This window comes from Bos mutus, chromosome 9, assembly GCF_027580195.1.
Source record: "Bos mutus isolate GX-2022 chromosome 9, NWIPB_WYAK_1.1, whole genome shotgun sequence".
NCBI classification, from domain to species: domain Eukaryota; kingdom Metazoa; phylum Chordata; class Mammalia; order Artiodactyla; family Bovidae; genus Bos; species Bos mutus.
This window is the reverse complement of record NC_091625.1, coordinates 60,676,657-60,703,283: the sequence shown is the minus strand read 5'-3', so window position 1 is coordinate 60,703,283 and position 26,627 is coordinate 60,676,657. Positions and strand designations below refer to the sequence as shown.

The window sequence follows — 26,627 nt, the reverse complement described above, 5'->3', positions numbered from 1 at the left end:
TGTGCCCCTAAGCAGCCAGACGTGCTTTAGGTGTTTGTATGTGCTGTGTGCTTGGTCATGTCTGACTCTTCGACCCCATGGACTAGCCCGACAAACTCCTCTGTCCATGGGATTTTCCAGGCAAGAATCCTGGAGTGGGTTGCCCTTTCCTCCTCCAGGATATCTTCCCAACCCAGGGATGGAGCCTGAGTCTCTTGGGTCTCCTACATTGGCAGGCATATTCTTTACCACTGCACCACCTGGGTGTTTGCTTTTAAGATGCCTCTAAGTCACTTAATGAAGATAATAGTTAGCTATCGGCTTGAGTGCTAGGTGAATCCCAGGCTTTGGGGGGCCCACAGAGAAGGCTGTGTGGCCTGTGGGAGGCAGGTAGCCCACAACTTTGGGACTTCTCTAGATAATAGCCTATCATAATTGAAAAGCCCATTCTTGAGGCTTTAGTTCATAAGCTGTGTATCAAAGTCTCCTGCTGATTTGTGGACTAACTTGTGGTATTTTTTTAGATGTCCTTGGTGGATGAATTAAAAACCTGGTGCATGTTAAAGATTCAGAATCTGGAGCTGAAGCTTTCTGGAGATTCTAGGGCCTCCAGGACTAAATCCACACCGTCCACTTGCGAGTCCTCCACAGGTAACCAGCATGCAGAGAGAGCCCCTCCATCCAAAGGTGATGAAACCCCAGGTCGAGCTATCTTCTTACATCTGAAGACAGCCCGTGTGATAGGGCTGCATGAAACACCAGATTGTAGCATGAACTCTGTAGGGGCCAGGACCATGCTGTTGCTATTTAATAATAAAGTACTCTTATTTAAGTGTTCAAAACTTTGTTGAATGAAGGAATAAAAGAATTGCGATCAGTGATAGCAGTGCAATACTAATAGTGTGAAAGTAGACACCCAAAGATTAAGGTGAGGAGGGGACCTGTCTGTTTGGCAGGGCACTCGCCCTCGCACCTCTTTCCCTTTCTCGTCCTTGATCAGCCTTCCACCTTTGGCCTGCTCTGCATGGGTGCTAAGTTGCTTTGGTCATATTCAACTCTTTTCGACCCTGTGAACTGTAGCCTGCCAGGCTTCTCTGTCCAGGGGATTCTCCAGGCAAGAATACTGGAGTGGGTTGCCATGCCCTCCTCCAGGGGATCTTCCCAACCCATATTGAACCCACATCTCTTTACATCTCCTGTACAGCCTTATTAAACCACAGATCATGTATCGAAGCTGCCCCAGGTGCTGGATAAGAGATGCTTTTAGCAGAGTACCACTAGGTTAGCTCAGTGGTTATACTCAATGATGATCATTTGAGGACACGCACAGCCTTAGTAATTAGACCTTCATGGGGGATTTTGATGTGTTGTGTATTTCATATTACCATGGACCATTTCTGTATCTTTGTGCCTTAATGGTGGGGAAAATCCTGGGCAAGTTTTTCATGCTGGGACTAGTTATGGAACTTGTCACAGAGCTCTGGGTAGGGGGATTAGGACCACCTCTCCACATTGGGTCAAGGAACTTGCAACTGGGGCTCTGGTGTGGGAAAGGCCCAGAAATTAGAGACTTACTCTCATCAGTAAGGGTGCTTACTCTCATCAGTAAGTGCCCAGCTCTGCTTTAGGACATACAGTGAGATGTAGCATCCTTAACTATCAGGAAGTGGTACCCAGAGCCCTCTCATGTAGACTGTTGTTGTTCTTTAGTCACCTAGTCATGTCTGACTCTTTGTGACCCCACGGACTGTAGCCCACCAGGCTCCTCTGTCCATGGGATTTCCCAGACGAGAATACTGGAGTGGGTTGCCTTTTCCTTCTTCAGGGGATCTTCCTGACCCAAGAATGAACTGGTGTCTCTTGCATTGGCAGGAAGATTCTTTACCACTCAGCCACTTGGGAATTCGTGTAGATTGAGACAGGCTATAGGAAAGGCCAGCACCATTTTGGCTTAGATGCCATGAGTGGGTCTAACATAGTACCCCTGAAAGCCCTGACAAGCCAACATCATAATCCAGGGAGAAGCGGAAGGAAAGGACGGGAGAAGCTGCACAGGAGGGTGGTGATTAAGAGGATGGTGGCTTACAGGATTCCCAAGACTCTCAAATGCCAGCCCAAGTGACTGTATGAACACAGATTCACTCTGACTCTTGTTTTCCTTCCAAAACCAGGTGTGGATCAGTCAGTGGTGACTGCAGGCCCAGTAGCAGCCTCAGACAGTTCCCCCCAGGTGGTCAGGCCCAAGGAAAAAGCCCTCAGCTCCACCGCCACCCACAGACTCCAGCAGCAGGAGCTGTCTTCCTCGGACTGTACGGGCTCCCGACTGAGGAACGTCAAGGTCCAGACAGCCTCGCTCCCCTTGAAAGAGACAGCCAGATGCGATCCACAGGCTGGGCCTTGTGTTGACAGAGGCACCCAGACCAAAAAGTCTGGGAAAAGTGGGCAGACGAGGCACCGAGGCCAGCAGCCAGCAGTCAGCACTGCCGGCGGGCAGCCGCCGCCTCCAGCAGCAGGCGGCGAGCAGACCGCCCCTCACGTTCGAGACACCTCCCAAGCGCTGGAGCTCACCCAGTATTTCTTTGAGGCTGTTTCCACCCAGATGGAAAAGTGGTATGAAAGGAAGATTGAAGAAGCACGAAGCCAAGCCAGTCAGAAAGCCCAGCAAGACAAGGCCACGCTGGAGGAACACATTAAAAGTTTAGAGGAGGAACTTGCTAAACTAAGGACTAAGGTACAGAAGGAAAACTAGGGCCCGCAGTGAAAGACAGGGGAGCCTGGTGCACTGCAGTCCATGGAGCTGCGAAGAGTCGCACACGACCGAGCGACTGAACACATGAAAAAACAAATGGCCTGAGAAAGGATCCTTGAGGATCTCCTGTCCTGCAGCTGCAGAAGGGCGATGTCCAAGGTGTTGGTTATTGTGCACATAGCAGAACTTGCCTTTAAAAAAAACAAAACACTAATTTCTAAAATGTGCCAGACACACGTTTCCTACACCCTGAAGTTATGAAGACTTCAACAATTAGACTGAAACCAGGGGAAGTGTGCTTGGTTTCAGGTTTCATTATAGACTCAAAACCTCAGCCCAAGTTCATCTGAAGTTCAAAAGCTCAAATTAAAGAGCCATGCTAAGAAACTGAAGGATGTATAAGCCTAAACCCTAATGTTCCCGATATGAAATAATGTAAATGAAAAGCAAGAAAAAATATTCATCCCTGTGAACTCAAATCAAGCAGTCCTTCATAGCAACACAGCTGCTGTGCCTGGACAGAGTGTCTCTCTGAAGGGCTGTAATAGACATGCTGAGGAATGTCAAGATCCAGACAGCCTCGCTCCCGCAAGTTCATAATTCTCAAGATGCTGACATTTTAACCAGGGGAAATCTCATCAAACAAATTTTGAGGAGAAGGATTTTCATGATGTCACAAGATCCAGTATATCTTAAAATGTTTTGAAAAATCAGAGTGTATTTAAATAACATGTTAATTGGCATAATAGCACTGAAAATGTTTGTTAATAGTGAACTCAGAAAGGTTCAGATCATTCGATCATGGTGTTTGTATCTTTCAGCCAAAATATAGAAATACTACAATCAATCATAGTGATTTTCAAGTGGATTAATGAAAAAAAATTCCCATAACAGTTACCTGAAATTTTTATAATCTAATTCCCAGCCAAATTATCTTAGAGCACCTTCCTGAATTTGAGCTTATTGGTCTACATTTTATAAATACAGTATTTCATTTTGAATTGAGTTCTGTCATTGAGGAACCTCAAAAGCTTCCCACTGCTTTGTAGTGACTATGTCAAGGTAAATAATTCAATAAATTGACTTAGATTCTCCAGCATCATGGAGCCCTAGATTTTTACTCTGCTCTGTGGGCTGTACAAAGTTGAAAAGTAACAGTATATTGAAACTCTGAATTATCTTTCAAGCTTCTTGTCCTTTGGAATGTGGCATTGTATTCATCTCCTCAAAATTCCATATGTGCATAGAAACTTCAATTCTATTTCTATAAACACAGGAACCAAGTACTGTTGTCTGTAATTTTGAATAAAGTTTTGCTCATTGAGCCAAAGAGAAAAATGTGACTTCTTGACATGGGAACACCCAGAGAAACAAAGTATGCATTTAGTCCCTGTGTACTCTGCCCCTCAAGCTCAATTGTTTTGGGTTTGTTTTTTTAAATGCAGTCAATGGATCTAGGCGTTCCTAATAAATGTAGATGTATGTCATCATTCTGAAACCTGGACAAGGAATTAATTTGGTGTTCTTTCAAGTTTATCATCAGGTCTGTGAGCTCATCTTGTTCCTCTACTACTTGGTGGGCAGACGACTTCTCCCGAGACTCTCGTTAGATGGAGAGCTGTAGGGGCGCTTTGCTCTCTCCGTTTCCCTGTTTGTTCCCAGTGCAGCATCACAGCACTGTAGGGCCACGTGGTACCTTGAGTTTTCTAAATCTGTTCCCAACGAGGTATCAGTAAACCTTTTCAGAATCCTTCCTCAGGAAACATCAGTCTATTGAGAGCTGCCTGATACTGAAATTCTGAGACGATCAGTAAGTCGTGTTCCAAGTAGAAGTTATTCTCACCCATTCAGAGATCTGTTACCTTGTGGGGTATCCCTGTTGAGAAACGCTGAAACCATTTTAATGCTTTGGTGGTATTTTGATTATATAACTCCTGTCCATCAGAAGCAGGCAGCTTACTGTGAACGGAAAATTCCATCAGAGTCAGGGAAGAGACCAGGGAGAAACATGAAAGGTCAAGTGCACCTAGTAGGGCAGATTGTGTGGATCTTATTTCCCACAGAAGGGAAAGCCAGTGGAGGCCAGGAAACCGAACAGGGTCAGCCGGCTTCTAACTCAGAGATCACAGCAGCTCAAGACAAATGTAGGAGTGTTTTCAACGACTGTGTTTGGTCTGTTTTTGTACCTTAGCATTGTCAAAAACTCAACTAAGGCTCCCACGTGTGTTTTTTTTCCCTTGTGCTATTGGCTGAAATGAACAAATGCCACAATAGTGCTTTTCCTAAGAAGCAGAACTGTTAACAACTTATGACCAGTCATGTAGGTTGTGTCTCAAACTGAGGCTGGAATTTTCAATAGCTGTGGGAAAAATGATGTAAAATACAGAAAAGATGTACAATACTGCAGTATTTTTTTTAATTGTTAGTGCATTATTGCATTGAGGGTAGTAAATATCTGTGATAAATTGAATATTCTAATTTTACTTTAGACTTTGGGAGCCCAAAATGAAGGGGTGTTTTCATGTTTATACCTTCTTTTTTTCAGTCAAGAGTTGATTCAGTCAAAAGTTGAAGCTTGAGAGGTATGTTATATTCTCTTTAATATTTTTATCACCTTGAACTTATCTCTCTTCCAAGCATTAAATATGGTTTTCAACATTATGGCAAATATCCCGTATTTAAAGAATGAAAGTGAGAATACTTTGTTCAGCCTACATTTTCATTTGTGTGGTTGACCAAATTTTATGGTTCCTGAAGGAGTGCTTTCACCTAGCCACACTTCACCTTGATTTTAAAAGAATGTAATTTAGACTAAATACACTTGCTTTTAAAGGAGAGATCAGGTATACTGCATGAAAACGTAAAAAAATTTTTAAGCCTGCTGTAACATGAAAAGATTTTTCAGTGCAAGCTTAAACAAAATGCTTTCTTTAAACTGTTGACCTTTTGGAAAATACTGAACAAATGAGAAGGGGACAAAACCTCATTGTGTGCAGGCTAAGATAATGTATTTTTTTTTACTAACAAACTGTTTCTAAAAGCTAAATTTCCTATGATATAAAAGCCAATCAATTAAGACTTAAAGGACAAATCAGTTTAAAAAAAAAAGCCTAATGGCCTTTTAAATATGTTTTACCAATGAGAAATTTATGAAGAGTATTTTTTCAGCCGTCATTTTAAGGAAAAATATTCGTGTACCACTTAGCCAAATGTGACTAAATGTGAACACACTGACTTAAATCCATGACACACAGAAGCAAGACACTGTTCAGCAAAACGCTTTTTTTAACAAACAAAATGGACTGGGTAAAAGTGACTTACTCTTCTCAGGAAACAGAAGTAGTAAATTTCATTTAATCCTTAAGGTATTTCTCAAAAGTCTGATTCAAGGAAGGAAACAGCCTGAGGTGGTTCCCAGTTTGGCACGGAATGACAGCTAGCTTTTGATCCTGTTCGGGCCTTACTCTACATAATCCTTATTTTTTTTTTAATGTAGATGTAAGCTGCTTCCTTTTGGTTGTTGAATTTTTCTTACTTTTCTATAAAAGATAATTGAGTTATTTAAGTTTGGCTCTCCGCTGCTCAGCTTAAGTGGAGGAGACGTGATTGCAGTAATACAAATTCCGGGAAATAGGATGTCTTGCCTTCCTCGAACACTGGAAAGTCATCTGTCCCAGCAGACACATCTGCAGCAAGGCCTGTGCCATGCAGTTCAGACTGATAGCACACTGAAATGGGGGAAATGACATAGGAGCAGTCAGAAATATAAATAATAGCCTTAGCCACTTTTCATGTGCTAGAAAGCTTTTGTATTTAAAAAACTTCTAATATAAAAAGACTGATTTATTGTAGTGGTGATGGGTGGTTTAGTCACTAAGTCATGTCCGACTCTTGCAAACCCATGGACTGTAGCAGACCAGGCTCCTCTGTTCATGGGATTTTCCAGGCAAGAATACTGGAGTGGATTGCCGTTTCTTTCTCCACAGGATCTTTCCAACCCAGGAAACAAACCCAGGTCTCCTGCATTGTAGGCAGATTCTTTACCGACTGAGCTATGGGGGAAGCCCTTATTGTAGTTGCTACACATAATGGAACGTTCAAACCTTAAACTTTGGGAACAAAACATTCAAACAATAGTATAGTATCGCTGACTCAACGGGCAGTTACTTGAGCAAACTCCAGGAAACAGTGGACAGAGGAGCAGAGGAGCCTGACGTGATGCAGTCCATGGAGCTGAAAGAGTCAGACGTGACTTAGTGACTGAACAACTAGTTTACAGGGAACACCCAGAAAGTTCATTTGCCTAATCCAAAATAGTGATAAAGCTGATGAATTAAATGTTTCACCAGCAGTTCTCTTTTGGCCAGTTTCGTAGTTCATGACCAAGGTTTGATGTGTGAAAAGAAATTGCTAAATAAATCTTCCTTTAGGCTAAACAACAGACTTATAATTTAGAGGAGATAAAGCTGTAAGTGAACACATAAAGTCAAACTGTTCATTAGAAATGAAGGGAAAAGCTTATCCCTGAGAATGATCTTAGCTTTGCAAAGATGCAAATTCAACTTTTCATGTGTTTTATCTACTTAAAACCAAGTCAGGTTTTCTTGGGGAGCCTGTGGTATTTTCATTCTTGCAAATACAAACCACAAATGCTCTAACATCTTCCACATGCACCACTGCTAGGATGAACATCAAAGTCACTGACTGCCACACTTCACAAAGGATGGTTTTTAGCTTCAAGATTTTAGATTAACTAGAGACAGCCTGTATTTGCATATGTATGTCAATCATGCCACACAGAGAAAAGGGTAAATATTTCTTTCTTTTTTTTTTTAGGGTAAATATTTCTAAGTTTGTTCTTTGTTCAGAAACTGTTCACAAATGCTTTTCCTTTTGTTCATCAGATGGCTGGCCTAAAGTACATCTAGATAAAAACTGGCTCAGGCAAGCATTTAAAATGTCCACATTCCCCTGTGGAAGAGTATTCAGAATTGTTTTTTCTTGTGGCCTCTGAAGCTGTGGGAGGCGAATGTGGGCCTTGGGATGCAGGTTACTGATACACCACCACAGGTTCACACAGCTTTATCATCCTGCAAAAGTTCTACATCTTTCAGGTGCTGCTCAGATTCTTGGGTTAACTTTTTAGATCTGTTCTGTAGATGAACTGCCAATCCCAGCCTCTTCCGTGAGCTTTCACGTTCACTGAATTAAACATGTGGTTTCTTTCAAGGGTCCTGAAGTCAACTTTATATCCAGTGTATTTTTTAGACTGGTTTTTCCTGTTACCAGGGCAGAATCTAATGCACTGAGAAGCTTCCTGAATGATTTACTTTCCACATGGCTGTTAAGGTAACTGTATTTGTTTCATCCAGAAACTGCCTCTTCTTTTTGAAGGGTTCATTAAGTTTCTCTTTCTCCTCTTTCCAACAAAGTTCTAGATTCCCTGTGGTGATCTCTTCAGAGAGTCCTCTGAGTATCAGATATGATACGTCTGAATGACATGCCTCAACAAACCCTGAGGGATAACACGGAAAGACATTCCAAGGAAGCTCCAGACTGTCTCTGAGGTCAGTACACCTCTAGCCCTACACCTCACAGTTTTTAAAAACAGCTTTACTGACTTACACAAAAAAAATTGGGAGGAGGGGGTGGTGGTGGAATGGCTTTATTGAGAGATAATTTGCATACAGGTAAAATGTACAATTCAATAGATTTCAGTATATTGAGTTGTGCATTCATATAAATGGAATTAGACAATATGTAATCTTTTGTGACTGGCCTCTTAATAATGTTTTCAAGATTCATTCAGGTGTAGCATGAATCAATACTTCATTCCTTTTCGTTTGCTAAATAATATTTTATTGTATGGGTATACCACATTTTACTTAGTCCATAATCAGTTGATAGGCATTTGGATTGTCTACTTTGTGGCTCTTATGAATAATGCTGTTTTACCCTTTGGGCAACTGGACAGTCTGTTTCCAAAGTGGCTGCACAATTTTATAGTCCCACCAGCCATGTATAAGGTTCCAACTTCTCTGTCCTCACAAACATTTGCAGTTACCTCCCTTTTTAATTACAGTCATCCTAGTAGATGTGAATAGCATCTCTTGGTGGTTTTGATTTGCATTTCCCAGATGACTGATTAATGGCATTGAACATCTTTTTATGTGCTATCTGTTGTACTATCTGTTGTATTTTTGCTTCTTACAAAATACTGCTGACACATCCAAAAACATTTTCAAAATACCGGGTGTGTTTTTCCGTGCTAAGACAATTGCTCTGATGCACTTTTCCTGGCTCTCTCTCTGATATGCTATGCTCCATGTTCTGATATTTTGCTCAAGGGTTCTACATATAAACAGTTTCACTTGGCTTTGGGCTGCCCATAATTGAGCCTAAGCTCAACTATACACATGGAGACTTTGAAAACCTTTCAGAACAATGCTGTAGTTAAGATCTGGCCAAAGCAAGTGTTTTTTCTAACTCTTTGAGCTGCATATTGCCTTGAGTAATCATCATCCGGATTGTATCCTGTAGAAGAAAGTGATATCTGGTCAGTTTTAATTGGTAGAACAAGGTACAGCTCTACCATTTCATCTGTTAAAATTAAGAATTAACACTGAGAACTGGAACTGCTGTACTTTAGGAAAGCCCAGAATTAACAATCAGGGGTATACAATTGTCTGACATGCTTTCATATATCCCAAACATACTTCCCAGACTACCATGCTGTAATATTTATCTTTGTGTGTGTGTGCATACAGGTATTTGGTTTAACAGAAAAGTTGGGTGATGCCACTGTAGAGTGTAGATAGAACAAACACTGTAAAATTAAAATACCAGTTAAGTGAAAAATCAGTGACATTGAGAGCAATGATCAAGATAGATCATTTCAGTGACATATTCCAAGACAGCTACTAATTTATTAAAAAAGCTCACTAATCAAGCATCCCAGGTGGCACTAGTGGTAAAGAACCCGGCTGCCAACGCAGGAGACCTAAGAGATGCGGGTTTGACCCCTGGGTTGGGAAGATCCCCTGGAGGAGGGAGGGCATGGCAACCTACACCAGTGTTCTTGCCTGTAGAATCCCATGGACAGAGGAGCCTGGCGGTATTTCAGTAGATATTCCAAGATATCGTATAAACTTTAAAAAAAACAAACGAATCAGTACAAAAGGGTCTGGGTCTTCCCTCACTAGTGATCTTGGTCTCACCTCTTCCGTGGCACTTTTGTTTCTTTTGAATTCTTCTCTTGCCCAGTCCTTCAGGTATTTGCGATCAGAATCATTTGGAACTTGCCGAATTGCCTGCAAAATCCTTCTGTAGAGGAGGAGAACTTGCTGCCTTCTCATGAACTGTACAGGAGAGAAGAAATAGCAATTACAGCTGCACAATTGTCAGTTCAGTGGGTTCTTTTCTCTTTGGTCCTCAATTTTGAAAAGAGGAAAAAAAACCATTTTTCCCCCTAAGAAAACGGCAAGAAATTTACTTGGACTCATTTGTCAAATACAGGATCCCTTAAAGAGTACAAGCGACAGAGGAGTCTTTATAGTGTGTCACCAGGCACTGAGGTACCCACCCGGGCTAGAGATCCAGACCTCAGCCAGCCTCTCGCCTCTGCGACCGGAGAGCAGCCCCGCCCCGCAGCGCCTTCTGTCCGCCAGGGCGCGAAGCCCCGCCCCCCAGCCCGAGCCAATCAGAGTGCGGCGCGCATAGGGGCCTCATCCTCAGTCGTCCCTCAGACTCACTCTATAGGATGGGTGGAGGAAGCGGTAGAGAATCGAGCTCAGACCCAGAAAAGCTGCCCTAAGAGGCCCGCGAGAACAGCTGGTACCTGCTTGAGCGTTAGTGTTGCTGGGGGCAAGCGGGAAGTGGCCATGTCGTCCTGACGGCGCGGCTCGCCAAAGCCCCGGCGCGCAGGAGCGGAAGTTGGGGGGTGACGGGGCGGGGCGAACTCGGTTTCCTCGGAGACGGCCTGTAGCGTGTGCGCCCCCTGAAGAACCAGGCAGTCTATTGGTCGGAACTAAAGCCCGAGACAGTTTCTCCTTAGCCTGTTTTCTTATCAGAGAAATGGGATAACAGTTCCTGCGTACCAGATTGTTGTGAAAATGAAATAATGGTGAGGCAGTTAGCACAGTTCTCGACACGTGTTTGTTCTATTAAATGAAAGTTAAGGGTTTTGATGGTGAAGAAAACTATTCCTTTGGAGATTTAGTGTATATAGCTAAAATTACTAAAATTGTAAATGTTAATTTCTGAGTTTGTGTTCTGCTCTTCTCGTTTTTGCCCTGCTCTTTTCTATTGCGTTTTTCCTGGTGCTGTAGTCTTAACGATCGTCATTAGTTACAAGGTTTTAGGTGGTTGTCCCATTGCAGTTTTGAGAACTTTGTATCACTAGTAACGAGGAAACGAATATCCCTACACCTTAAGCTTTTATTTCCCTATACTTGTTTTTATTCTCCCTCGACTGAAGCGACTTAGCAGCAGCAGTACACTCTGTAGGCTCTTGGCGTGTATTAACTGTAAGAGGTTAGGGAATCCCTCCTACTTCCGAATTAAAATACGGCCTTAAATGTTCATAACGGTTCGTTCCCTGAGCATCTCCACTTGATTTGCTTGCTTGGAATCCTTCCCCTAGTTGTGTACTTCAGTGTGTGTGTGAATCCTTTCCCTAGTTGTGTACTTCACTGTGTGTGTATCCTTCTCCTAGTTGTGTACTTCTGTGTGTGTGTACCCGCCTGTTTTTTCTCATCTCTAAACTGAACTGATAGCATCTGCCAGAGTTGTTACTGTAGTATTGTATGTAGTGCACTGAGAACAGAACCTAGCACATGTAAGCACCCTAATGGCTATTACCAGGCATTGTGTGAATGATGTTGATGCCATAACCCACCCTTTTTCAATCCCATGGGCTGTAGGCCACCAGGCTCCTCTGCCCATGTCGTTTCCCCCGCAAGAATACTGGGGTGGGTTGCCATTTGCTCCAGGGCATCTTCTTGACCCAGGGATCAAACCCGAGTCTCCTGCATGCAGGCAAAGCCTGAAAACTTGTCTAATTAGCAATTCATTTTTTTCCCCTTTTAACTATTAGTGAAATATCCCTTGTCACTTTCAGTTACACTTATTTTGTCAATTGTTATGACTTTGGTCCCTTTATGATGACCTAGACTTTTAATTTTATATGCAGTTTGCCATATTTAAAAATTTTTGATTTTTTAATAGAGCTTTTAAGTCTCTATACATTGCATTTTCTTATTTTGATTATTTTCATCTTCTCCCTTTACTTGTTAAAAATTTTTCTTTGTTCATGTTTAAAATATTTACTCCACCTAGAATTTTGTTTTATAGCATATTGGGGATATAAGTTCTTTTCCAGTTGTGAACTATAGTTTCAGCACCATTTATTAACCATTCATTCATCTTCCTGTGGAGAAGGCAATGGTACCCCACTCCAGTACTCTTGCCTGGAGAACCCCATGGACGGAGGAGCCTGGTGGGCTGCAGTCCATGGGGTCACTAAGAGTTGGACATGACTGAGTGACTTCACTTTCACTTTCATGCATTGGAGAAGGAAATGGCAACCCACTCCAGTGTTCTTGCCTGGAGAATCCCAGGGACGGGAGAGCCTGGTGGGCTGCCGTCTGTGGGGTCGCAGAGAGTCAGACACGACTGAAGCGACTTAGCAGCAGCAGCATCTTCCTGGGCTTTGTGATGGTCTTGGTAAATTCTTTTAGGGTCTGAATAACCCTTACAGCTATTTCATCCAGGTTTCTGTTGTGTTTTCACTAAGCAGTAATACTATCCTATAGTATCTTGGAAGTGTCTATTTGTCTATGACCTTTAGAAATGTTTTGTCATTTTCCTTTAAATCATCTTAGAATCTTAATCTATAAAGTAACGTGAGAACAGACATTTTTATACTATTTCTTCTTTTCATCCAGAAACATCCCCTTATGCTAGACACTGGTAATGCTCTCCTGAGTCATATATGCCTTCTGTTCTCAGAATCACTCTTAGGGTAGGAAGACATAAGTCTAAGGTAGTATTATAGATGCTGTCAAGGCTCCTACCATGGGAGCACATTCTTCTTCCAGGCCTTATCTGAGCTAAGTGTTCATCAGAAAGGCAAAGTGGGTAAGAGAATTCCAAAGAACACATGGAACACTGGCAGATTCTAGGGCTCCTGTGGTTTGCTGTGAGTAGATCAAATAGTGTGGTGAGGATGCTGGGAGAGAAGACAAGGGAGCTAGGCCAGGAAACAACAAATAGTACCTTCTTCACAGGAATTCAGAAAGATCTCCAAGGATGCTGTATGATGGAGTAAAGCTGGCATGGTGATTAGTAGTTTGAGCTACATTTTAAAAGAAATCCAGCTGCAGTACAGTACAGAGGACAGCAAAAGGAAGGGGCAGAATAAGATAAATGTCTAGAAGTGAGACCTGACAAGATTTGGGGTTTGGATGGAGATGGGAGAGCAAAGTGAGGCAGACGGAAAGGCTGAGTTCCACGTGAGAGACTGAGCGAGCAAGCATCCACAGTAGCTGCTTCTCAGTGACACAGGCATGTCACGCTTCCTAATCAACCCCCTCAGTTCCTGTGTCTGCTGCTGTGCTTCCTAACCTTTTCCCATCACAGCACAAACTGGAAATGACACTCCTCAGTAACCTGCTTACTCAAATTCTTCTCGATAGCTATTCTAGGGCCAAGGGAATCACTCATGTTGGTATACCAACTGGGATACTCCAGCTTAGCTGGTCTTGTCAATTAAAGGGAGATATGATGGACTGCATCACAGTCATAATGTGGGTTGTTACCTCCCTGCAGGAAGGTTAAACTTCCGGCCCCACAGAGGCCTTTGGCTCGTGATACATCGCTTCCACTCAGAACTCATCTTGGAGTAGTCCCTTACAAGCCACTGTGTGCGTCCACCATCCTGCCCTTCTTCTGCCCTGAGGCCAGCATGCTGAGGCTCACCCACCACAGACGTGAACACAAGAAACAGACCCTGGGGCTGTTTGAGGGAAGCCACGGAGTTGCAGGGTCACGACACACAGCATCAACTAGTGACAGCTGCCTGATCCAGCAGTCAAGACCCCTCGCACACCTTTTACACTCTTGTCATATTCCATTAAGAATGGTCATAAGTGACATCAACCGTGGTATACTTTTTAATACTTTTCAGAATACAAGCTGCATAGCTTTTTAGAATTAAAAAAAAATGATATAACTTCAGGTACATGCTTTAGGACACTTGGTTAAACAACAACAAGCAATCTGTGTCTTTGAGGACCACCTCAGAAGGGTGGCACACTTCACAGTGTAACTGTAACACACATGGAGATGGACGATTACATCCTGGCATGTTGTCTACAAAAGGACATTTGGACAGGCAGAACTTAAATAGAACACAGCACAGTTTCAAGTATTCAAGCACTGCTTTTTGGCCAAGTAAATAAAAAACTGCTGAAAAACCGCTGGTGGATTTCTGACTGGGAAAAGAGGTTTGGCTGCTCAGTTCTTCTGACACAGCACTTCTTTTCCAGGATGAGCCTGGCTCAGTTCAGCTTGAAAGCAATGTGAGGAATGACTCTTCCTCTTAACTGTTAAGAAAAAATGAACTAAAGAAATAAATTACTACAACAACAGGAACTGTGGCATTGAGAGAATGGAATAAACAAAGGGAAAATCATCTTTCCATCATTGCATAGTCTCCCGAAGCAGCAAAGGTGAAGGAGCACAGGGAAAAGCCCCTTCCTTCATACACGACCCGAGGGTCATTCTCTGAGGATCTGGGCTCCCATAATGTCTGGTTGCTTTATGAGAACACACGCAGCATGAGGTTCCTCCCCTTGGAGAGAAGGTAGTTCCTTTCACAAGAAGCATGGTAAGAAAATACACTGACTCTCTAAAAATAAACTGGAGCTGTCTCAGCCATTTGACGGCTTTTGGGTACACACTGCAGACTTAGCAAGGCTAAGCCATAGGGCAGGGTCAAAAGGGAGACTCCCTTTATTCAGTCCTTTGTCCAGAGGTCTGGCACAGTCCCATGTTCCCGGCAGCATCTCCTCGACGTGGTGTCCAGGGTCACTGTGAGGGGAAAAGGCAGCTGGGCCCAAGGGTAGGGTGCAGCCTCCTCTTGGGCCAGGGCTGCCCCAAGTATGAGACTCCTGCTGCTGTTCCTTCACTGCCCCAGGTTTGTTATAAGAACCGGAGCCCAGGCACAGCAGGGAGCATAAAGGCCCTGAAATCGAAACTTACGTTGCGATAATTTTTTGTAGCTATTGGGTGAATGTTTATAAATCAGGTCTAAGATAAAATACCATTTTCAAGCTAGGAGTTCAGAAACAGTTCTCCAGAAGGGAGCTCCTGGCAAGCAGTGTGACATTCTGAGCGCAGTTAAAAGTCTCACTTGGGACTGTGTTCCTCCTGCTCTATGCATGGTCAGAGGCCGTCACCAGCTCAAACCACTGCCTGAGAGCATCGCTGAGCGTCTCGGGAAGTGCGTTCACGTCGCGGAGAATTATGTAAAATGGGAATGGGAACTCTTCCATGTAAGATCGGATTTCAGGCATTTCTCCAGGCCCTTTAAATATCGGTACCTTAATGTCCAAGATAGAATCCTGGCAACAGAAAACATTTTGAAGAGAAAAATAAAATCAGCTCTTTTATGATCTCTTTTGCAGACAATAGGTTCCTGCATATAAAAGTAGCTCTTATTAAGGAAGAGGCAGATCTCTTTCTGAGTATCCTTTCCAGGCGAATGAACACCGAAAGGGAGGCAAAGGGGTAGATGAGCAAACCTGATTGCCCTATGATGGTGTTTCCTATTCTATACTTGGAATAATTCACGTTAAGTCTTCAACTTGCTATTCAGGCCTTAATGTGACCTGGAGAGATGGGACTTCCCCTGGAACAGAACTGCTTGTGGATACCTTTCATGTAGCCACCGATGCTTGCTCCTTTGAGGAGGGCACTGCTGAGATACAAGTACCCAGGAAGGCTGGCTATGTTTCCAGCAGATAAGGCCTGTCACAAAGGCTGCAATGCCTGTGGTGACGCTGTGCAGAGGGAGATGACCCTCCAGAGTACCAGTCATCACAGTGAGTGGTTCAGAGGATGGTCTCTAGTATGTATGGCTTTCGAGTTGTTACCTACAACCTCTCCGTGTTTGTCCTTTGCTGCAGAGTGGGAATAACCATGCCTACATCACCGAGTCATTGTGCAATTATATGAGAACGTAACTATAAGATGCCTCAAACAGCGCCCTTCAGGATGCCACGAGTGTTAGAGGAGTTCTCGGTATGATGGTGAGATGCAGGCCATTTTTCAGATAGAACAGCTTGGAGGGAATTCTCACTTTATCTCCAGAAAAGTGGCTGTTAGTAGTCACTCACCCGTGAACTGGGATTGTCCAACACAACAAAAATAACAAAGATGTTAGCGTTCCGGGCGGCCTGAACTGCTGCTAGGACTCTGTCTTTGCCCTCAAGGAAAAGGCCGCGTCCATCCGAGACCACCAGGAGGAGCTGGGCGATTTCTGGAGAGGAACACATAGCAGGAGGGGAAAACTCAAACAAGGCGAGAACTACCATGGTAAGACAGATTAGGCAGGCTTTCTCTGAACTAGTAAAACCAAACAGTTCTGAAGCTGATGAATTCTGGCACAAAGAGGGTCTCCAATTAGATCTATTACTTTGAATGTGTGAGGCAGAGACAAGGCTGTGCAAACAGTTCTGTCAACAAAACAATTTCCCGATAGTGTTTTGGGGATATGTCACATTTAGATCAACTTTGTTGTAGAACAACATGTGAGAATGAAAACACATGTTTATGGATATAAAGTATACAAAGAGCAGTCCTGAGCAGACCACTAGAAGAAAGTACCCAAATCAGAAAGGTGGAACTGTATCTTTCAGATTTCTGTCAATTTCCTGTACCTAAATTCTGTTTTTTTTTCCCTTCAAATTGACTCATTTAAACAAAACTTAAATAGACTAGACCTCTAAAATGAAGAGTGAATAAAAATGTTTAAAATTTTTTAGCACATTATATTTTCAGTGAAAATTAGCAAGTGTTGAGAGGCGTGAATGACCTGCTTCAACAGGTACAATCAGAATGGAGGATTTAGGAAAGGGTTAGAACTGGTGTGCTGCAAAAGCCCCAGTCAATCACGGATGGATTACCTGGTTTCTAAATTACACTGTCCTCTGCTTTCCTTTGTTACTAAAATATTACAGAATACTCTTTACATTTAATTCCACATACCTTGCTCCTTCCTTTCACAAATGAACTCAAATCTACCAAATAAAAAATTGCATGAATGTTTAATACCTCCCATCATCCCCTGTTCATGTCTTTTCCTATTGAGCATACACTTGCAAACATGGTGATGGGTACACTGAAGTGAGACAAGCAATTTGCAAATAATACAGGAGCAGAAAAGTGTTTTGTTAACAAAGACCAAAGAACACAGCTTACCTGGACTGACGTTTTGCGAGAGTTGCTGAGCGGCTGCAAACATGTTGGCTACAGACTCTAGAAACTAAACCAAAACCAGAAATAGACAATTAGAAAACTATTTAACTCTTTCCATTGTCACAGAGACTGAAATTACATCTGGCCCTTAAGTGATCATCTCAGATCTATAGGAACCAAACTGTCCCTTCCAGTCACCCGCAAAGGACTGATAAGCCTTGCCCCTGGCATTTGCCTTGGGTGCTGGCATTTCAAGCCTAGACCTGTATCCCTGGCATATACCCCACTAGCGTTCTACTAGAAACCCCAAAGAGGGGGAAAAAAAACCACTTAACTCTGGGGGATAGGAAGTCAATAACTCCCCAAATGAACCAAAGAGCTGTCTTTCAAGAAAGGAAAATAACTGAGCAAAAAAGGGCAAAAAACCCCTCACAACATGTGCATAAGGAAGGAAGTTAAATTAAGACAGGAATCAGGAGAGAATTCCTATCCCATGCTGTTCTGAACTCATGCCACCCTGAGCAAGTCACTAGCTTTATTTCACATCACTTCTCTAGGCTAAATGGTGGAGAGAAATTGGCCTTGACCCACTTGATAAGCGTACTGGGAGGTGGTTCATTTTCCTACAATGCTCCGAACTGCTCAAAAAACGTAGGGAGCCAAAAACTCAATGATGCAAAGTGAAATGATCTTTGAGTAACAGAAAAAGAGGTCACATGGTATTTAATAATGGAAGCCAAAGGAGATTCTATTCCAGTGGTACACAATCTGAGGTTTAGGACTATTCTCTATTGTAAATTTTACCATATTAGGGAGGAGAGAGTCCTAAAAATTATGTTTTTCCTATACCAGAAAAGGGCTTCCCTTGTGGATCAGCTGGTAAAGAGACTGCCAGCAATTCGGGAGACCTAGGTTCGATCCCTGGGTTGGGAAGATTCCCCTGGAGAAAGGAAAAGCTACCCACTCCAGTATTCTGGCCTAGAGAATTCCACGGACTGCATAGCCCATGGGGGTGCAAAGAGCTGGACAAGGCTGAGCGACTTACACTTTCATACCGGAAAATAACTTCAGAAGACATGTGATCTCATCAACTTACCTGAGCAATCTTGGTTTTCTTTTGCTGGAATTTGCAGAGCCGCAGAATCTGGGACCCTGAGTAGTCACTAAACTGTTCGTGGAATGGATGTAATAGCTTTACAGACTCTCCAAAACTTGGAGGAGAAAAACCAAACAATGGGAATTACTTTTTGTCATGGCAAAAAAGGTTGGGTTTCCCAAAGGGATTAAAAGGCACCTTTACCTGCATACTGCAATCTGACCAACTTCCAGAAGGGTTAGAGCATTTCCAATCACAGCCAAAGACTCAAAGGCAAGCTGTAAAACAGAAAATGGAGGGTTGAAGGCATCAGGGTATTCTTGACACCAATGCCTTTCAACTCTTTATACAACGAGTCCCACAGGAAACGCTATTTGGTATGGCACACAGGGGAACACCATCAATATGGCTGTTCACCAACTCAGAGGCCTTGGTAGTCTTCGGCCCTGACTAATGCCACAGGCACCAAACCCAGTATCTGTTATAGTAGTAGGAAAGGTCTGCTTTAGCATTACCCAATATAAGTGATCTCCGGAAACTTGGTCCATAAATTATGGTTTCCCCCTGCTTTTTTGACTACATAATCTCTCATGGATAAAAGATTTTATTAGCCTATTTATTCTAATCTATGCATACATGATGGTATAGTTTTAGAATTTAAATTCAACTGGAAAGAAGATATTTATAGCAACTAACACCTACTGAACATGTATCAAGTACCTGGCACTGAACCGAGTGCTCTATATATGTTATTTCATTTAGTCTTCATAACAACTATGAGTTTGAGTTAAGTATTGTTATAATCCTTTTTTAAGAAGTAAAATTACCTGCCCAAAGTCATGTACTAAGTGGGGAGTTGAGACTTGAACCCAGGTTTAGATGGTATGCTTTTGTTTCCCAGCAAAGTGTATGTATAGACTTTAGGTTCTGCGGAACCTCCCACCACTCTCCATGTCCATGACGGTGGGTGGGGTTGTAAGGAACTCTACCCAGGCTCCTAAGCCCTGTTAATACTGACAAAACACTAACTCTACACAGACTTAAAGAAATGTATACTGAAGACTTTTTCTTAGAAAAATCAGAGATATTCAGATTCTAAACTGTGCATGGCCTAAAACAGTACAGTGCATCATGTTTTGTGGAAAATAAACATTGTCGGACTGACTTACCCTGCAGCTAGACAGCTGCACAGCAAGGCTAAGAAATACAACAATCTAAAAGATCTACAGTCTAAGAGACCACAATCTTAGGGACATCCTGAAATTGCTTTCGAACTGTTTAACGTTCAGGTCTTCTCAAATATGGTATCACATTCTCAGAACTAACTGGTATTCCAAAGTGCTTTCTGTCCAGATACGTTCAGGTGGCCCCAACCGTCACTGCACCGCTACTCCTTACCTGTTTGGTGTGGTTGTCCACCATGCTGGAAGAGTCATCGATAGCCAGACAGATTTGATACTGCCGTTTGCTAGGCTTGGTTCTTCGAAGCCAAATCTTGTCTTTCCGAAACTGGCTGGCAATGTATGGAATGACCTTCCGCATGTTCAGTCGCTTCCCAGTTCGATAGTCCCCTCTATTAAATTTAACCAAACAGAACAAAGATTAGAGCTAAAAGCACAGTAACAGTACCCGACAGCCAATTACACCAAATAACCAGTATCCTGGCACAATGAAGTATTACTGTCGACTGCGACTGCCTGGATCTTCTTGATCAGCAGCAAACAGATATGTATGTGGCAATAATGATTAGGTCCTTTTAGAAAATGTAAAACACTTTTTAAAAAAGGAAAAAAAAAGTTTGCATTAACTGTTAAGTGTTGGATTCTCTTTTCTGTTCTAAAACTCTGATTTTGGGCACCCCTTTGGACTTTCCTGGTGGCTCAGATGGTAAAGCGTCTGTCTACAATGAGGGAGACCTGGGTTTGAGCCCGGGGTTGGGAAGATCCCCTGGAGAAGGAAATGGCAATCCACTCCAGTAATACTGCCTGGGAAATCCTATAGACAGAGGAGCCTGGTAGGCTACAGTCTATGGGGTCGCAAAGAGTTGGACACGACTTAGTGACTTCACTTTCACTTTGGAAAGATCTAGGTGAGTGATGCGTGCAGCAAGTGAGTGACCCAACATGTAGAGGGTGAGCAGCACACACCCCCAAGGTTCAGCTAGTCTCCTCATCCCATTAACTAGTCACAGAAGCTTCTCTGTAGAGACAACAACATGGCAACAAGGTAAGGACGCCACACTGGTGCCTGTGCAGCAGGAATGGCCACCTAGACGCCAGCACCACAGCTGGTCGGTCCTAGGCTCAGCAGAAAAGGCGATGCTGGCATCTCCTCAGGGCGCCACGAGTGCCCCCAGTGCAGAAGACTTACTTCAGCTTGGCGGCCTGGGTTGGCTCCAGTATGAGACGAAGCTGTTCACACAGCTGTTGTGACAGAGGCGCAGTTAAGACCAGGTAACTCTGCCACATCTCCGCTGCGGCCTTCTCCTGTGACGACAATATGCAAGGTGCCTTTAGAATGTCAGAGCCAGGCAAGGTCATTACAGCAAGACAAGGGCTTGAAGCAAAGCAGAAGAAAACAACTTGCTTCTCTTGGCAAGCTGATTCACTTGGTTTAAAATGTCTCCTCTTCCACCAAAGCCACTAATTCACAGTTCCAATGAGAAAGAATGAAATTTCAATAAGGCAGTAAAAGATTGGAATTCATGACCAGATCAGTGCCTTATTCACATCTCCTATGAGGGGTACATAATGTGTACCCTTCACATGGAGAGGGAGCTGTGATGGTTAAGTTTGGTGTCAGGAGATCCAGCCACTTAAATCATGGGTTCTCAGGGTCTCGTTTCAAAAGCAAAAGTGACAAGGGCAAATCTCTCAAGTAACACCCTTAACAGTGTGCTTATTTCCTGGGTACAAAGCTCCATTTTTTTTTTAGGTCAATTATGGCACAGCAATCATTACATACATGTGATGAGAATGATGGTAACAGATGTATTTGTGTATACATATATACAATAAATTTAGGATGCAAGCTCACTAAAAAGGAAACTTTTGGTTAATCTACACTTCCACTTTACGTCAGCTGGCAGTGCTCCTGGTGGTCTATTCAGAGAGTGACATAGTATTAGACTTTTGTCCCACGTCTCAACCACTGTCACCTCCATTACTTCCATTACAGAGTGAGGAATGGAAGTTAAAAAATGAAACATCAGTTTTTGTTTTAATTAAGCTGTACATCTAGTGGCAAAGCAGGCTTTAAAATTATATTCTCCATATACTGGACTTCCCTGGTGGCTTAGATGGTAAAGCGTCTGTCTACAATGCAGGAGACCTGGGTTCAATCCCTGGGTCAGGAAGATCCCCTGGAGAAGGAAATGGCAATCCACTCCAGTACTACTGCCTGGAAAATCCCATGGACAGAGGAGCCTGGTAGGCTACAGTCCATGGGGTCGCAAAGAGTTGGACACGACTGAGCGACTTCACTTTCCTTTCCTTTACCAAGGTAACTGGAGTTAAGAACCTATTAGGTTTGCTGCATCTTAGAAAGTCAAGATATTCAGTAAAAGACCAGTGACTTACTTCTTCTGGGTTTCCAGATTCATGTGGCTGCCATGTTTCCAGCTGTCTCTCCAGCTCCTGTCTTAGCTCATTGACATCTTTTAAGAAGGGCTAAGAGGGAAAAGTCACAGATAGAGGAGACCCAGGTTGGAATCACTAATTTATTATCCTTAGTTGCCTTCTTCCCTGCAGTATGAACTCCCACAGAGATGCAAAACTTGAGCAAATTTAATGGCACAAAAGATGCCAGACAACTATTCTTCTCCTTCCCATTTTTTTGAGGGTAAGATGGAAAAAGGAAATTCTGAACATTAATAAATCCCAAAGTACCTAGGAAGGTATCAATAACAGAAATGTTCTTTGATTAATCTAGACTACCATTAGGTCAAACAGTTTGGGAAAACTCAGTTAATTGGCTCTTCCTAAATGAAAGCATTAAGTCAAAGATGCTTACTGCTTAACCAACATAAACTTAACTGAACTGCAGGCTCCCAACACAAGGCTGGTGAATGTTGAGAAGAAGGCCAGGCCCCCCACCGTGGCCAGGTAAGGACACAGACCTCCCACAGCGACTCTAGGATTGGCTGTTCGAAGTGTGTTACCTGCTCAGAGAGGTGCTCACACACCTGCCCAGTGTGTTACTTGACACACTCAGAAGTGTGTCATACCAACAGTACTCCTTGAAAGATCGATATGATATGAAGCCCCCAAACAACCAGATGCTTATAAAGTTTTTAAGAATTAAAAGTAACTTATAATTCCATATTGTCAACTTATTAAAGTGGTGATCTGTTAAAAGTTTTAGGACCTGGAAAATCGTGTCCACAAGTAACTGATGGGCTGTGTGAATGGTGGAATCTCGGCTTCTCTCTGGTTTCTCATTCTCTGTCTCCTCGTGTGATGGGTCTGTCCTGGGGTGTTGGTCTTCCTCTGTTTTAACAGTTTGGGTCTCCATCTCCATCTCTTCAGAGCCTGTTCTCACAAGGACCGAGTTTTACTTACCATAACATCAGAATGAAGACTGAGCCTTCAGTCACATGTCAATCTTACAGTCACTCAGACCTCCCAGCACATTAACGTGTCAGCTCCCTGTGTTCTTTCTCTCTGAGACAGTCATTGCCAATTCGCACTCCCTTAACTCCCCTCTCTCTCCACCCTGTTGTGTTCTGGGGAGGGGAAAGTAGGGGAAACTGTTTAACCCTGACAAGCCTTGTAGAACTGTGTGATCCATTAAACTGTGTGCATGCAGAACACTGATAAAAATAAAAATTAAAATCATGGTTCCATCTTAAAGATGAGGAAGCTGTGGCAAAGACAAATAATTTGCCTCCACCTATAAATTAAGTAAGACAAAGTCTGGATTTGAATCAAGGAAGAGCTAATCACAGAGCTATGTCTTTACTGTCCCATAATGGCAGTCTGTGATTCTAACGCCCCTGAGAAGAAGCAAGAAGAAGAAGCAGTTGTTGAATTTAGCAGGTTATTTTGAATTTGCATTTATTTCATTGCTGATGTTCTCTTTCCATGTGTGTTGAATACATTAAAAAAAAATGAACTGCCTTGTAATAGCACTTGGGGTCAGTTATGAAATGGAACAGTTATAAAATGTAAGAAGTTAGTGTTACTTTCTCACATGCATTTCCCTAGTTCTTTAAACATTTTATTGCATTTTATGCTAACATTGCATATTTTATAATTAAAAATACTGTTTCTCTAGTAATCAAGAATCTCTTCTGGTTATAACTGGAGTATGTGCACTGTTCTGTTTTCTTCTACATATTTAAGAAAGACTGCCAGGATTTTGTCTGGAACTTGGGCTTCTCCGTGAATGTCAGTGACCTGTAACACCACTCCCCCACCTTTCTACTCCCAAAGGAAGTATGTACAGGGGAGTTACTATGGACACATGAGTATCTAAGTCATGGGTTAGGACGTAAAAAGAACAGACCAGGCAAGACAACAGCACAAGAATCAAGGAGCTTAGGTGGGAAGGGGGTGTTCACCACAGAACTCACTCACCTGGCTGGGCCGTGCTCCCCGACTTGACCTCCTCTGGCTTCAGCGGCTCTGTGTCTACCGCTCTGAGCTCCTCCTGCTCCTCCGGGTCCACAGAGCTATCCTCTACCTCCTCCTCTTCGTGAGCCTTGCTGGAGTCCTTTGCAGACTGCTGCTGCTCTGTGCTGGCCACATCTGCCAACAAAGTGCATACACATAGAAAGCTTAGCTCTTTGCAGAACAGAGTCATTGACAGTGGGTGTGCTTTTGGTCAGAGATTCTACCACTGACTAGTTACGTGGCCTGGACACCGGACACAGTACTTGGCTTGTGAGCTGCTGACCTAAGTGTCTTATTTCCCTGCTTTCCCTAGAAACTGTAAGGGTATGGTGTAACTGTACATGTGACCACAGAACAGGATGTTCAGCTGCTGGGTTTTTATTGCTATGATCAGAGACTGAACCAGAATAAACGTGCTGAGTGCATGACTCAGAGCAGCTAATGGAATTATCCTCATTGCCAAGTCATGGGTGGAGAAACTGTAGTGATGAAGTATAACAGCGGAGGGTAGGGGGCACAGAAAGACAACGTGGGTATCCCAGCATCGTGACCCTGGACAAGTCCTTAAACCTCTTTGGCCTCAGGATGCTGATGATAAAATGGAGGCATCCTAGCTCGAGATTACTAGAGGAATCAGGCTGCAAAGCTCAGAACAGTGCTAGGCACAACATAAAAGCCCCATGTATGGCAGTCATCGTCGGTTCTGCTTCATTTTTCTTAAAGGTGGGGACAGGAAGAGAAGAGAGTAATCCACAGGAGAGCAGTCTTTTCTGTGTCATATTATCAATACCAGCTTACGTTAGGAACGAAACAGTGAAAAGTCACCCAGAGAGCTCGGAGGGGAGACTGAGTGATGACTGACTTCCTATACTGAGATCTTGTTTTCTTTGTCACTTACGCTCTAAACCACTGCAGAGTGACAGTGAAGAAACGTCTGCTACTCAGACCCCTGAGACCAGTGCTGGGTTTGGATAGCCAACCGTCACCAATAATATTTAAAAGGCTTCACTAGACCCAGAACCCTGAGCACTGAAACCCACTTGGCTACAGATACCTTTATTTCAAAACCAAATTGTATATCTGAACAGTTCTTATTAAAAGGAAACTCGTTTGAGAGGTCATTTCCCCTGCCTCTTAAGATGACTTTGTAACAACACCTGGCAGACACACAGTCAGCATAGGCGCTCACAGAGCTTGACGAGCGAGGGAGGGCCCCCAGCTCTGTACCGTAGGTCTGTGCATCGTAGGGCTCGCTGCCCTGTTTGATGTGCTCAAATGCTTCCGCGTCCTCCGCCTGGGCCTGGGGCTGGGACGGGTCCTGCTCGGCATGGCGCTCGGTGTCCATGGTCCTCAGCCTCTTATGCACACGCTCACTGTGATCACCCAGGGAGCGTTCGTTGTCGGCCTGCCCAGGTTTCCGCTTAAAACTCTGTGGGAAATATGAGGAAATTCATCAGAACTTTGTAATACAAAAAGAATAAAAATAACGTTTATCCTCAGGGGGCTGATTAAATTAGGTACAGCCATACAAGAGTGGAATTCAATGCAGCTGTTGATAGGAAGATCTCTACACATACAGAGCAATCTCTATGATATACTTTTATATCTGAAATAAAGGCAAAGAGGCAAAGAGACACTCTCTCATACACAGGTGCACACACACAAACATCCATTCATATGCTACATATGCAGTAAATCTCTTAGAAGACAAGACTGGTAGTACCAATATGCTCTGAGGACAGCCCCTTGGGTGGCTTGAGCACAGGGATAAAACGGAAGCTTTCTAGGGCATTGGTTTCTATAGACTGATTTTGTGTCACGTGCATAAATAGCACACCATTTTTAAAATCTTGTATTTAAAACAGAAAATAGGGAATTTGCCAGCATTACAGCAGTTCGAACTCAGCACTTTTATTGCTGGGGCTCAGGTTTAATCCCTGGTCAGGGAACTAAGATCCCACACGCTACGCGGTGCAGCTAAATAAAACAGGATCAGAATAGGATAGGACAGAACTGAATAGAATTAAAGAAACCAGACAGAGAAGAGAATGGACAGTGAATAGAGTGCTACCGGTTAGTAGCTTGGCAACACCACCTGGTTCTTAGGCTCTAGAACAAGAGCATCACGGGATCAGGATATGCGTTTGTCTGTCCCCACCAAGAAAAAGGGAAGAAGCCCAGTAGTCCTGGTCTGCTAACCAAGGATGCCATCATGGTGGGACAGCAAATGCTGGGAATTTTTTTTTTTAACCAGTGTATCTGGAGCATTATCTTACACGCAGCCTTCACCTAAGTTTAGTTGAAGAGCGATAGAGACCTGTGTGTTCTTCCTGGTGTGTTTCTGGGAGGCCATCCGCGCCATGAAGCTTGATTCGTGGCCTTCTGCCTGGTTTGCATCCGCAGCTCCACTGCCGTGTTCCTGTGAAATCCAAGCCACAGAGAGTGAGGGGCAGGAAGCGGAATAAGCACTTGGTTACAGACTGTGCTGCATACAATTCCCCTCAGTCACGTGCAGTCAGCCCTCTGAATCTGTGGACACAGAGGGTCCACTGCAATACACCAGTTTACATAAGGGACTTGAGCGGCCATGGATTTGGGTATCCGTGGGGGTCTTGGAATCAATCCCTGTTGGAGCCCAGGGGATGAGTGTGACCACACCTGCCTGTCTGCTCTGGAGCTCACCCGTTACTAACATCTGGCCTGTGGGCAGAAA

The 26,627-nt window shown here is 43.4% G+C and overlaps 3 protein-coding genes across 10 annotated transcripts in view; 1 reads left to right on the top strand and 2 right to left on the bottom strand.

The window, feature by feature from the left end:
• ANKRD6 (ankyrin repeat domain 6) overlaps window positions 1-3,827 on the top strand; it is a 182,362-nt gene extending 178,535 nt beyond the window's left edge. For all 8 annotated transcript variants that reach the window (XM_070376600.1, XM_005889286.2, XM_070376601.1 and 5 more), the window contains 2 exons: window positions 504-630; window positions 2,151-3,827. In XM_070376600.1, coding sequence (XP_070232701.1) covers window positions 504-630; window positions 2,151-2,728 — 705 coding nt within the window. In that variant the 3' untranslated portion in view covers window positions 2,729-3,827. The remainder of the gene's footprint in view (window positions 1-503; window positions 631-2,150) is intronic.
• A 4,550-nt stretch (window positions 3,828-8,377) lies between these two features.
• Window positions 8,378-10,686, bottom strand: LYRM2 (LYR motif containing 2). Its single transcript, XM_005889281.3, has 3 exons — window positions 10,566-10,686; window positions 9,946-10,086; window positions 8,378-9,262 (listed from the first exon to the last, which is right to left on the bottom strand). Exons 1-3 carry the CDS (start codon window positions 10,608-10,610, stop codon window positions 9,182-9,184), a joined length of 267 nt encoding a protein of 88 aa, XP_005889343.1. The 5' UTR covers window positions 10,611-10,686; the 3' UTR covers window positions 8,378-9,181.
• Window positions 10,687-13,886: 3,200 nt separating this feature from the next.
• MDN1 (midasin AAA ATPase 1) overlaps window positions 13,887-26,627 on the bottom strand; it is a 139,902-nt gene continuing 127,161 nt past the window's right edge. The window contains exons 91-102 of the mRNA XM_070376595.1: window positions 26,232-26,333; window positions 25,142-25,343; window positions 23,879-24,049; window positions 22,668-22,831; window positions 21,881-21,970; window positions 20,673-20,788; window positions 19,701-19,875; window positions 18,507-18,580; window positions 18,303-18,417; window positions 17,210-17,273; window positions 16,126-16,268; window positions 13,887-15,351 (exon numbers count right to left, since the gene is read on the bottom strand). Of these exons, the coding sequence (XP_070232696.1) occupies window positions 15,163-15,351; window positions 16,126-16,268; window positions 17,210-17,273; window positions 18,303-18,417; window positions 18,507-18,580; window positions 19,701-19,875; window positions 20,673-20,788; window positions 21,881-21,970; window positions 22,668-22,831; window positions 23,879-24,049; window positions 25,142-25,343; window positions 26,232-26,333 (1,605 nt within the window). The 3' untranslated portion in view covers window positions 13,887-15,162. The remainder of the gene's footprint in view (window positions 15,352-16,125; window positions 16,269-17,209; window positions 17,274-18,302; window positions 18,418-18,506; window positions 18,581-19,700; window positions 19,876-20,672; window positions 20,789-21,880; window positions 21,971-22,667; window positions 22,832-23,878; window positions 24,050-25,141; window positions 25,344-26,231; window positions 26,334-26,627) is intronic.

Bases quoted from the DNA above. Each gene is read 5' to 3' on its own strand.
- LYRM2 (XM_005889281.3), bottom strand. From the start codon at position 10,610: ATGGCCACTTCCCGCTTGCCCCCAGCAACACTAACGCTCAAGCAG. The intron at 10,087-10,565 runs GTACCAGCTGTT...TCTCCTGTACAG, and splicing joins CAACACTAACGCTCAAGCAG to TTCATGAGAAGGCAGCAAGT. The intron at 9,263-9,945 runs GTGAGACCAAGA...TTTCTTCTACAG, and splicing joins ACAAAAGTGCCACGGAAGAG to GATACAATCCGGATGATGAT.